The following is a 14,016-nucleotide window of genomic DNA, read 5'->3' on the forward strand; positions in this document are numbered from 1 at the left end:
TACCTATTATTTATTACTGCAAACTTGCTACATCGTTTTATTTGTTGCATTAGCCCTGTCTTGGTACTCTATTATCCTGCTTTTTTATATTTTTTGGCATTTTTTTTCTTTTTTGTGACTTTTATCGGTGTCTAAACTTTTTTTAAGTCGATTTTTATTTTAAGTTATATTTATTTATTTTGAAAATTAAAGCTGCTTTAACAATGCCTGCACTAAATGCTCACTGTAGACTGATATTACAAAATTTTACTTGGGATTGTGTATATATTCACTACCATTGCTTTCTTTGTTAACATACACGTTGTATGCCATATTCATTCCAAATATTTACGTGTATTATATAAAAATGTTCTATTATTAATATATGTGTAATTTCCATTATGTATAGTATTTACAATATAAAACATAAAATATATATCTCTTTACCCTCTGGTGGCAGTGAACTGAGTCGTACAAAGAATTTCAGGTGTCACTTCAACAGGTTAAGGTAAAAAAAAAAAATTAGTAAACTTTGAGACTGAATATGCACCTATTTTTATACGGGAAACGCTGGAATATTTATTAACTTTTGAAAATTGTCGCTTTTACCACTCATATTGTAAATATAATGCAAATACAGTGCCTTTACCGATCGTTGTTGATGATGGTAGACGAAGTGAAGAGTTGGAGGTACACAGGCGAAAGTTTGTCAGCTGTCCAAACTTCTTCCAAAACAGTGTAGGACAGGTAGAGCTGTCCGACCGGTCTTGTCATGGCGTTTCTATGCCCCGTGAGAATTAGGCGGGGGAAAAGAAAGAAAGGTGGGTAAATTTTAATTACAATGGATTAATTATTAAGTTTAAGTTGTAACAGGGAAATGTCAAAGAAAGTCTGGGAGTTGAAATACATAAACGGGTTATTGATGTGATTGCATCTTATCATACAAATGTGTTGAGGAGTTAGTTCATCTCATAGATTTGTTACGGTGTATTGCCAACTCTTGTATGTACACTGTCATAAACAAGGGAGAAACAAAATATTAGCCTGTTACTTTTTTTTTTTTTTTTGCATTGCTTTTAGTAATTAGATTTTCACAAATATCACGAGAGTATATGAACTCTAGATTTCAGCTTAATTTTTTAAATGGCTTACGTGATAATGCTACACAGTTTAAAATCAACAAAGACAAGATTTTTCATTATAATTAGTATTTTTTAAGGCTTCAGTTGTTTAGGGATTCGATTGGTGATAACCTTACAGCGATATTTTCAAATGATTGATCAGGAAGTATTACATTTGGTCCGTGTAGCAAACTACCGTCCACATCACTTCTACGGTCTGCATTAATCATAACATTTTTTTCCCACTTCGTAGTTTGAATGTTATCATTTGGATATTAGTTTTTTTTTTTTTTTGAGATTATTACTTTGGAATGTACTTGAATGTACCCTACAAGGGGTGCATCCATAGTGTACTCCTTATAAGAATTTAGACTTCTAGTTCAACAACTTCTTCACTTATTGGCTTGTGTTTTTGTGTATGTTATTGTGCTTTTCTTTTTTTTTTTTTCCCCATTGCATCCCAAATGATGTTTTTGTGATAGAGACAAAATATTGGCATGATTAAATCTTTAGTTATTTCTCTGTGCTACATATCACATCTGCACACTTTTATACTCTGCTTAACAATACAGAAGCTTTTTGCTGTTGTTGTTCTGCAATGTTCTTATTCATATGTGGTGTAAGATTTTTCCTACAACAAGCTCTCATTTGGCTCTCCAAATATTCTCCACAACCCCCTCATTTCTTGAGGGGTTTTATTTGACTTTTTTTAACTTTATCTCCATCTTTCCATTCCTCCAGCTTTTTTTTTTTTTTTTTGATGGTATAATAGTTCTGTCATTCTCATGGTATAGTAAATGTGACATTATCACTACCACTGTGAAGATCTCATTAAATGCTGCACATTTCATATATAATTGTAATGATATATTCTTCAGTCATATACAAGGTGTGCCAACATATTTCATTGGTTAAAGCAAACTACATATCACTTTTAGGAATTCACTTTCGGTGAGGTATGTACTACTTTTTTTTTTTTTTTAATGTAATCACTTCCAAGAATTGGAGGTCAAACTCTCTCAGACCCCAATAAATATCATACCTTACCTTGAAACAATTTAGCGTTTTAACATTCACCACATTCTACAGCCATGTATTCCACTCGTTCACTGCCTGCATGCACAAAATCTTTACATTTCCTTACTTACATGCTTTGTACAGTTTCCACGGGTTACCTCTTGTTCTTACATCACATCACCCGCTATCATATTATGATAATTCTGCTGTATTTATCTGATAGCCTCCTCTTGCCAACTTATATGTCTCAATCGTGTCATCCCTGTTTCTCCTATCTACCAATTTCTGAAGACCACATTCAATATTCCAGATTCCTGTGACAGTCTTGTTATTTGTCTCTGTACTCTCTCTATTTCACCCTCTCGAATGTTTCCTTATTGCCAATATAGCCATGTGACCAGATCATTGCTCAGAAATCCAAATGAGGCCTGATTAGTGCTTTATACATGGAACTATCACCTCCTTATCCATTCATGTCATTGTTCTTTGCAGTATAGCAGGAATTTTCTTGGTAATTCTTACAATTTTTGTGATGTGTCTCCTGAACTTCAGTTCCCTCTCCACCAAGACAAGTTTCTCAAGCATCCAATGATTATGGAGGTGTGATCAGATGAAACAGCTTCTTATCCATCTGCTGCATCATGCCACTGTAATCCAATTCAGATAAGTTCTTGTTTGATATTGTCAATTCATTTCATTTAGGTCTTACCTCTTTTCTCGATAATTCTGAATTACTCTATAATCTTGTTACCACATAAATTCCAGCATTCTAACAACATGGCCAAATCATTATTTCCTTTCCTTATGCAGGATAGCACTAAAAAGTGGCTCACAACTCCTCCACCCATACCCATCATTATTCATAAAGTCAGACCTGCTCACTCCTAAGATCCTCCATTAATTAATTGAATAATTTGAATAAAACTTTGAATAATTTTTTTTCAATTGAAGGTGAGTTAGACGACCTCATATAGAGGTAGCAGGGTTTTTTGCTCCCAGAAACTCAAGTTTTTCATCCTACATACAGAGACAAATCGGCTTTCAGAACACACACTCAATTTACAGAAAAAAATACTAGTGGTGGGCAGTAGCTGGCATCGGTGTAGATTATGATAAAATAATAAAATGATGATGGTAGTAGTGATTGGTGTAGTTGGTGAATTAAGTGGTGGAGAATGGAGATTTGTAGAGTTGGTGTCCTCCCTTGATGAGTCTTTGGACTCCTTGGGGTGTGACGAAATAATAATAAGCATCCAGTTTCTTGTTATCGTTTATGCAATGTTTAAGTCTCGGTTCTATAACATGCAATAGAGAGAACCAGATTATTGTAAATCTTAGTGCTCTTCTGCTTGTCTTTCCAAACTTTCCATAATTTTTTTTTAACATTATTTCATTCCTTGCTTCAGCAATATCATAGCTACATGATCACTGAAGTGAGATGCTTGCTCTATAGCAGATCCTTTAAGAAAGAGAGGAAAATAATTTTTATCACCTGCTTTCATTACCTTCGTTTTTGTGACATTAATAATTAGTTAATGCTTAGCATCATTTGCAGCAGTACAGGAGTTTACTTCTCCTACATTATTTGTGAATAAGGTCAGATATCTATCTCTTCCTTTGCAGAGTCCTCTTCAGCACACAGTCAGTGAGAGATGGTCTTCTTATTCTTTTGAGTTCTAATTATTTCTGTTATTTGGTATGATTAGGTGTTTGGATCACAAGACCTGAAGAAGTAGTCAGACCATGGAAAGGACGAGTAGACGTCACAGAAGTAATTCCATTTGGTACTCTTGTAATGCCAGAAGACATGACACTGAGAATGTGTAGGTTCTGAATTGCAGGAAACTTGGACATCCATAGTGTATTTGGAAGACAGCTTATTAGGAAATAAACAGTACAACCAGAGAAGGAAGCTAATTTGAGTTGTGGATATTGAAGTCCTCATTGAAGGTGATCTCACTGTTTGAGTGTTTTACTGCAGAAAATCACTCTCAGACCACAATAAATATCATACCTTACTTTGAAACAATTCAGTGTTTTAATATTCACCACATTCTACAGCCATGTATTCCACTCATTTCAAGATAATAAGTTCTTGAAAAAGCCAAATACAGTAAAGAATACAACATGGGTTGCTAAAGAAATTTTGAGTCAAAGCAAATAAGTGTTATATGGTGATCTGCATTCATTTTAGACAAATTATGGACCCTACAACCATGTTAGAAATAATTTTATTTTATTTTATTTATTTATTTATTTTATTTTTTTCCCCTCAGCCACCTAAACAAAAAATTCAAATGCATACAATTCACGATTGAGATTGAAAGGGCAGAACACACTTCTGTTTCTAGATATACTTGCCTAGTTATATTTGTTTCTAGATACACACGTCTTCCTTCCAGTAGTCTTTTCTTCACTGTTTACCAGAAACGTACACATACTGGCCAATATACATATATACACACAAACTCCTACCACCACCCAACACAAAAACTAGGTGTCATTAACACACTAAAAATAGGGCTTTGAAGATTTGCTCCAATGAACAAGCACTTAAAGATGAATTAAAAGTTACCAGCAATACCTTCCTAAAAAATGGCTACAGCCAAAATACTATCAACAAAATTCTTCACTATCAACAAAAGACCTCACTTAAAAACAAAATAAACTAGACTACAATAAAACTGTAACCATTCCATACATTAAAGGGATATCAGATAAAATAAACAGAATACTACAGAAATACAACCTTAAAGCCACTTTTTAACCTCCTGCAAAATTAAAAAACTTGCTCTTCTCATCCAAGGATCTCTTCCTCTGCTGGCTCACCCTGGAGTATACCGTATTCACTGCACCTTAATTTGCTCTATATAGGAGAAACAGGATGCACAGTTCCTATCAGACAAAAGGAACATAAATGGCACATTAAATTTAATAACTATGGTGAAGCTGGCCTGTCTGATCATGCTCTGAATACTTTACATAGAATTGACTGGAAAATCACCTGTTGTTTACATCACACCAAAACATGGTATGATGTAAATTTAAGGAGGCCTGTGAAATTCTTATCAACCACCCTAATCTTAACAATAATGATGGTCTAAAAATCCCAATAATATAGAAGGCACATATTCTACCCACATAACCTTTCTCCCTAAGAGTTAATTATAAATAGGATTGTAGGTAATCGGATCTTAAATCAAATATAACAATTCGCATGTTAAATTAGGACATCATTTTTGCTGTAATAAAATATTTATAGGAAAAATTTTTTCCTTGATGCTGTCTTAAATATAATATAGCTTTGATGTAGTTATTTTATTTCATATATTTTAATTCAATTTAATTTTTCGCTAGAGGTCAGGCCAGTAGAATAACCATTGATCAAATCAGTCTCTTTAGTATACACTGTGAAATGTAATATAGCTTGTCTCTGTATATATATATATATATATGTATGTATATATATATATATATATGTATGTATGTATGTATGCATGATCCATATGATGACTTTAATATGAAGGTCGAAATGTTGAGAAATTAAAATTATTATTTCTAACATGGTTGTAGAGTCCATAATTTGTCTAAATCAAAGCAAGGAGAATGGAGAGAGGAGGATTCAATGTTTTCTATTCTCTGATGGGATGTCAGGTCTTGTGAATGCACAAGTGCCATTGTGGTGAAAGAAGTTGTGGGAAGCAGATGAGATTTCATTAGAAATAACAAGTCTGCTTTTGATGATAATCATAGATGGTGCACATCATTTAAATTGCTGTTGAGGCAACAAATGTTTGTGGAGTGGATGTGGAAACTTTTTTTTGCAAGAATTGTTAATGTTTTTTGGTTGGATTTTTATTGTATTTTATGTTTGAATTGTTTGTTGTGGTAAAAGTGGTAGTTTTTTACTGTTGTTGGTTTCATAAATTATGAAATGCTAGTTGCTCAATGAAAACCCACAGCCACATGGAGTTTTTAAGTTGATGTAAAGTGTAGGTTTTGTTTTCCATTAGTAAACCTCACATGTTTACTCTGCACTCAGTCATTCAGATGCATTCTTTGATTCAGAGGATAACAGTCATAGTTATCCATTTATTCCTGTCTTGTGCATCTCTAAAGACCTGTGTGTAATTTTATTGATGATTGCATTGGTCAGTCTTCTTAGCACTCATAGCATATATCCTCAGAATTTTATTTTAATGATTTCATTTACTTTTTTATATATATATATATATATATACGAGGACGGTCTAGAAAGTTCTCGGCCTAACAATGAAAAAACAAATTTATAATTTCAAAATTATTTTTATGCCCTAGTTCTGCTTAGCTCTTCCACAGATGTCCTCCAGCAGACCCTGGATAGGTTTGTAGCTGTTTCTGCAGAAGCCGGAATGAAGATCAATGTGGCCAAAACTGAAACATTCGTGGTCTCAAGACAACCATCTCAGTGCACTCTACATGTGAGTGGAGTCCCACTGAGGCAGGTAGAGAAGTTTAAATACCTCGGGTCCATATTCACGAGTGATGGAAAGCGGGACGTAGAGCCAGATACTTGAATTGGCTCAGCAAGTGCAATATTGCAGGAGCTTGGTCATTCGGTAGTATTGAAGCGGGAGTTAGGCCAGAAAGCAAAGCTGGCTGTCTTCAATACAGTCTATGTCCCCATCCTCGCCTATGGTCATGAGAGTTGCGTAATGACCGATAGAATGCGGACACAAATCCAAGCAGCTGAAATGAGGTTCCTTCGAGGGGTTGCGGGGCTGACAAGACTCGACAGGGTCAGAAGCTCTGTAATTCGGGAAACCCTCAATACTCAACCGCTGCTTCTCTGTGTTGAGAGATCACAGTTACGTTGGTATGGGCACCTAGTCAGAATGCCACAAGAGAGGCTCCCTCAGCAGGCCCTCTTTGCCAAGCCAGAGGGTGGGAGGCCACGTGGAAGGTCAAGGACTCGCTGGATAGATTATATCCAAAACCTTCGGTGGACACGTTTGGGAATCCCACCAGAACACCTGAGCTTGGTGGCAGAGGATCATGACCATTGGAAGTTCCTCTTGCAGCTGCTGCCCTCACAACTCAATTAGGAAAGGTTGGCCTTGAAGATGTATGTATAAAAATATTTTTATTTTTCAACATAATCTCCCTTAAGACTAATACATTTATTCCAGCGATGCTCCAGCTCCATTATCCCATCTCTGTAGTTCTCAAGTAAGATCTGCAAAATACTCCTCTACAGCTGCAATTACCTCTTGATTCGAAGAAAAACGCTGACTAACGAGGAAGAATTTTAGTTTTTGGAAGAGATAAAAGTCAGACGGAGCCAAATCTGCGGAATAGGGTGGATGTTCCAACAATTCATAGTGCAGATCCCTTAATTTTCCCATTGCCAAAACACTTTTGTGGGCAGGTGCATTGTCCTGATGAAAGATGATTTTTTCTTCTGCAAACATTATTAGTCTGATTAAAAGATTGGAATAATATTCCCCAGTTATTGTTTTACCCTTATTAAGATAATTAATAAGCATCCCAAAACACCAATGCCATGACCTTTCCTGCTGATGGAACCGACTTCTTCTTTGGCACTGAACAAATGGCTTCTGTCCACTGTTTTGACTGCTGTTTGAATTCTGGTGGGTAATGGTGAATCCAAGTCTCATCCATAGTAATAAATTGATGCACAAAATCAGTTTTATTCTTGTTAAAATGCTCCAAGCACTGTTCAGAGATTTTCATGCAAGTGCATTTTTGATCTGCTGTGAGCAAGCCTGGAACCCATCTTGCGCAAAGCTTTTTCATATGCAATTCTTCATGCAAAATATATCCTACACGTTCTTTTGAAATGCCTATAGTCTGAGCAATTTCACACACTTTGACTCGCCGTCATCCAATACCATATCATGCACTTGATCAATGATTTCTGGTGGTGTTACGCATTTGGGATGTCCTTCATGTGGATCATCTTCAAGGCTGGTACGGCCATGTTTAAACTCAGCAGCCCATTTCTTAATTGTCGAAAATGAAGAAGAAGAAGAGTGCCCATAAACGTTTATGAACTTCGAATGAATTCCGTTAAACCTTCTTTTAACAGCAAAAGAATTTTCAAAGAATTTTATAACTGCATGATACTCAATTTTATCCATTTTAAGGGATACAACGCTTTTGCTTCAGACAGCTTTATAAAATGAACTACTTGATAGAATGACTTGCAATTTCACATGGATGCTTATGACAGATGTACCAACTTAGAAAAAAAAAATCTTGTCGATAGTGTTGTCATTTATGGTCGAGGCCAAGAACGTTTTCAGACCACCCTTGTATATCTTCTTCTTCTGCTCTTTCATGTACTTGTTTGTAACTTTTTCTGTCTTAGTAATCTGTATTAGTCCTTCCAGTTTTATCAGTCACATTCCTGCATTTAGTATTGTTATTGACATTACACGTCTGTGGAGTCAAAAGACTTATAGATGACCTCACTGATACATACAAAGTTAATCAAACCATGCCTTAAATTCATTCAACATTTGTGCACTCACCATACTCTAAGGCACTGCATCCCACTCAGCGTCTGCTCTCCGTGTAAAGAACTTGCTAATCCCGTTTGCTCATACCTTCTTTATGGTTTCCAGGGATGACTTGTCTACTTCTGTCTCCTTCCATTCTATGAAAAATCTCTTCCATATTAATTCATTATCAACTTTTATGTCTCAATCATATATCTCCTCCTATTCATGAGTCTGCAAATGACACTCCTATAGTCTGTCTTCATATCCCACATTCCACAGACCAGAAATCAGCTTATCCTCATCCCCATGAGAGATGACCATATCTCTATACAGTAACCCATCTATCCAATAATCAGTTTTCATTGTAATGTGGAAACACTAGAGAGGTTTCAAAGACAAATGACCAAGGTGACATGGGGATTATGGAGTGTTGGTTATACAGAGTGGTTGAGGGAATATGGATTACATAGTTTGGTGGATATGATAGACCTTCAAGTTGGTTAGGGGATTCTACCAGATTAATACAGACAGACAGACTTATAAAAAGAGTGGACGTTAAGATAGGAAGAACAAGAGACCATCCCTAGAAGTTCTATAAAGATGTGGTGAAGAAGGGTGTGAGGAATAGATTTTTTATGTGAAGAGTTGTTGATGAGTGGAATACATTGCTGCAGTGTATTGTGAAGGCAGGGAGTGTACATAATTTCAAAGTTCAATATGATAGACATGTTCCGTCGAGTGATCCTCCCACAATGAATCTATTGACACTGTGGAGGTGTTGCTGTAATAATAATCATAATAAACACATTATTTATTTTATTTAGTTTTATTTTTTTGTGCATATAATTAGTTTATTATATATTTTTTTTATTTTTAAATTGCTCTTGATATGTCAAGGCTGCACCGCTGTACTGTTGAATCTAGAATGTTTATAAACACCTGTTATTTAATCAGTAATCTGGTTATTTTTTTAATTAATTTTTTGTTTTAGAAATCCAACATTGGTATTTCATGTTTTAGAAACATAGGAAATACCAAACTTTCATTTCATTCTGATATAAATTCTGTGTTAGAAAAATGACATACAGATTATTCTCTGAAGTGATATTTCTAATGATGTTACAAATATTCTTCCATAGTAACAGATGTTAATTTTCTTTTTCTATAGAATACTAATTTTAAATTGATAACATACTATTGACAGTGCTGTAGGAATTTATATTATGTAGTGTACTATATGAATTTCTGTATTCTTACTTTATCATTGTATAGGTAAATATATTCTGGGTCTTCTTCTTCTCTTTCATTAAATTTTTATAAGCATCAATTCTTTATATTTTTTCCAAATTTTATGCATTGTTGACTTCAAGAAATTGTAGATATGTTAAGCATTCTAGGACTAGTTTTTGCCCTTAAGGCTAAATTAGAATATCTTAAGCAGAAATCCTTTCAAAAGGAAAACACATAGTGTAAGGTTATTGAGCTATGTTTCTTTATTTTATTTTGATTTATTATTCTTTGTACAGCATTCAAATAAGTTTACTCTTAAAAATGTTTAAACTTTATTTTGAGGAATTTTGTATTTTTGTTTTTTAACAAACTTAAAATTTTCATTATAAAATTGATGGATTTAAGCCAACAAGCAACATTTAACAGTATATTCTAATTTTTTTGAGTTTCACTTTAATCTCCAAAATTCTGCTTGTTTCTCCCTTATCTACATTTAAATATCTTGATATTTTCTAATACTTGATCTAATTTTAATTTCATTTGAAAGTTTTCAGTTACATAATACATGTATATTGATAAATTTACCAGCTTTGTGGAATGGAATAGACTTACATATTTTATATAAGTATAAATACAATATATAAATTGAAAAGATATTTAAAATCTTGTTCTTGAATATTGTGGATGGTGCTGTTGTTACACACTTCCTTAATTGTTCTCTCGTGACTGCATGTTTTTTTTTTTTTTTTTGCAGTTGTATAGAAATTTTCAGAATACGGTACATTTCCCTTAAGGCATGCATTTTTTCCTAAGGCATCTTATGTTGTGATAATGTCCCAATGCTAAAATACTAGGAATCAGTGTGAATAATTACCCCCCCCCCAGTTGCTTGTCTCCCTCCCTCCCTCAGTGAATATCTCTTTCTGAGTCATTTTCCAATGATGAAAATTCTATAGTGTAATGTAAATTTATGCATAGCACATTGCAATAAAATTTTTATGGGATATCTGTTGGCAATTTATTAAAAAAAACTTAATATTATTAATAATAAAGCATGTTGCAATTAAGTGTATAAGTGTCATTCAAATTAAAAGTATAAAACTCTTCTGACTGAGTGATTGTTGCACCCTCACACAGGAAAAGAAGAGGCGCGCACACACACATATAGAAGAAACTTGGCAACACCAGTATCATTTGGATGTTTGTCTGCCACTAAAAATCAGTAAGGTGTGTTTTAGTGACAGAAGGACAGCACAAGCAGATGTTTACAGATATATGAAGGAATGCATGGTAAGTACTTGGAAAAGAGGTGCAATGCATATGTGTGCAAAATTCTGCAACATTTCATCATGTAGGTGTTGCTATAGACCTGAAATCTTGGAAGAGGGAGGCCTCTAAACTGTACCACTAAGGCAGCTTAGCTTGATGAACACCAGTTGTGTATTCATTATGGGAGATTTTAATTATTGGCATACATATGGAGGAATAAAAGTGATTTATAGAATCACCAAGAAGCAATTGCAAATGGCATATGATGGATAGAACTTATTGGAGTAAGAGTATTAAGTGGTGGCAACATCTAAGGAACACTTTGTCCCCACTCGCAGGTATGTGGCTAATTGGAAAAAGAGAGTAATCATGCAGTTCTGACTTGAGAAGGTGCCAGATATTGAAACTTTTGTTGAAAAAACGCTACATATGGAATCATAAGGCAGATAAATATAATTAACTTAGATGACAGCCAAATACATTGCCTTATCAAGAGACATTGTAAGGTAAGGAAACTAGAAGTACATGAAAGTCCCATGTTCTTAGAGAAAAGAAAGTGTTAGTATAAGAAAGTATAAGAATCTTGATGTCTAGGAGATGGCATTCTGGAGAGTTCTGAGTTTAGAGTGAGATAACAAAAGTAATATTTCCAGTGTGTCATCTCCCAGAAAAAGGGAGTCAGCATATCTGAGCAATGAGATGCCATCTATGAAGATAGGCTGAGAGAATGTTGTCTGCAGAGCCTAGTCATCAGAATACGTCATAAATTTTTGAACAGGAGATTATTAATAGATGGATGGATACTGATTTAGGATTTGCTTTACGAATTGGTTTTTATTGGTATTGAATCGACTTACAGTTTTATTTTAACTTTCTGTATGAAATAGATATACAATACAAGACACTCAGCATGGAGTGAAGGGAATACAGAACTGAAAAGTTGAGTTGATAAAGATGAGCAACAAGATGAGGCATATGCAGAATGAAATTAGAAGGTTGGTAGAAATGTGAAATGGAGAGAAGTAAAGGAATCAACAAAAGATAGCAAAGAGAAAATGACATGAATGGTGCTGAATTAATAGTTTTTTTAAGGTGTAAATGAGGAAGTGCACAAAGTTTGTCTTCCAGCAGGTAACACAAACAGGATGATGGATGCTTTGGATATAACGTTTGAATGCGTAATAGAATTAGCGGCTCTTGTAAGAGGAACAAATGATTTGTTTAGATAGTAGAACACTGTATTTGTGGATATGAGGAGATTATTATGGATATTAGGTGTGGCAAGAAAAATAGCATCTTTGTCCAGATAAGAACATTAGATCAAAATGGTGAACAAAATTGATATATTGGCAGAGCTACTTAAAGAGAAAGGAGTGCAGTTCATGAATGTGTGAGAAGAATTTGAACGATGAATGGAAATAGTTACAGTAACAAATTGCATTTGGATGGATTTAGATTGAATCAACCAGAGAGAGAGAGAGAGACTGTTATTGGAAAGGAATGATGTCAGCCTAATTTTGCTGAGCAGATTGTATACTGGCTTTCCAAACAACAGGCTGTGGATTTGAATTCCATGGGAATGGATGTTTGTGAATGTCTTTAGATGAATTTCATCACTCTGCAAAGAGTGATGAAATTCAGTGATTTTGCAGAGTGATAAATGTTTTACTTGTTCCACAGGTTCTCCATTCACAACACAGTTGACATTTTCAATGATTCTGCCTATTTTCATTGTCTTTGTCTTTTTATTGCTGACCTTCATACCATATCTATTACAACAGCTATTCAAATTAGTCAGAGAATCTTGCAGACTTGTAGAGGATTTATTTAGAAGTATAACATCATCTGGATAAAGCAAAGAGCTGACATTAACATCTCCAATTTTGATATCATGTTTAATACCACTTTCCTTCATAATGATCCATATAGATAATGAATAACAGAGGGGATAAGGTACATCCTTGTCTCTCACCAGATTTAACATTAAACCATCTTCCTGTACTTCAATTCTAAAAGCTGACTTACAACTCAAATAATGATGAAGTATTGCTTGATATAATGCCCCATTGACACCATATAACTGTAGCATATTGAATAGCTTCTCTCTTGGCACCTTGTCATATGCCTTTTCCGAATCGACAAAACTTAAATACAGATCTCTGTTATATTCCCATGCTTTCTCGACTATTTGTCGTAAAGTGAAGACCTGATCCTGACAGCCTCTATTTGGCCTGAATCCAGGTTGTTCTTCACCAAGCTTTCCTTCCACAATTCTTTTCAACTGTTTCTCAAGTATACTTGCATAGATCTTGCCAGGAACTCTCAGTAGGGAAATACCTCTGTAATTCTCACATTCAGTTTTATTTCCCTTTTTATATATGGGAACTATGAGAGCTCTACTCCAATCATCAGGAATTTGTCCCTCTGTCCAAGCTTTCTGAACTATGCAGTGCAGCCACTGTAACACTCTTATACCACCATATTTCAGCATTTTTGGTCGAATATCATCTACTCCTACTGCCTTTACACATTTCAAGCCTTTGATGGCTTTTTCTACTTCAAGTATGGATATGTATTCCTGCCTGCATGCCTGGTCAGTGTTTTTTACCACTGTGCTGTCATCACAGCTTGCTTCATTTAGCAGTTTTTCAAAGTAATTACTCCATACTTCAAGGATATCTTTTTCTCCCGTTTTCATGTCACCTTTATCATCTCTAACTCCTTTTACAGCACTCTTTCCTCCATTCCTAAGCTTCTTCAACAACCTCCAGAATATTTTGATATGCTTTCTTCTTTTCTTTCACTGCCTCTTTAACTTCCTGCATCCACCAGGGAGTTCTGATTTTTTTTTATCCTTGCAGACAACCTCACCACATGCCTCTCTGGCAGAATCAATC

General features: G+C 34.8%; 1 protein-coding gene across 1 annotated transcript in view; it reads left to right on the plus strand.

Annotated features, from left to right (window-relative positions):
• The first annotated feature begins 597 nt into the window (after positions 1 to 597).
• Dlish (Dachs ligand with SH3s) overlaps positions 598 to 14,016 on the plus strand; it is a 64,715-nt gene continuing 51,296 nt past the window's right edge. The window contains exon 1 of the mRNA XM_090404116.1: positions 598 to 800. Within this exon, the coding sequence (XP_090260242.1) occupies positions 752 to 800 (49 nt within the window). The 5' untranslated portion in view covers positions 598 to 751. The remainder of the gene's footprint in view (positions 801 to 14,016) is intronic.

The sequence above is a fragment of the Typopeltis vanoorti genome, chromosome 14 (assembly GCF_054136105.1).
Source record: "Typopeltis vanoorti isolate ZY-2024b chromosome 14, IOZ_Tvanoo_1.0, whole genome shotgun sequence".
Classification (NCBI taxonomy): domain Eukaryota; kingdom Metazoa; phylum Arthropoda; class Arachnida; order Uropygi; family Thelyphonidae; genus Typopeltis; species Typopeltis vanoorti.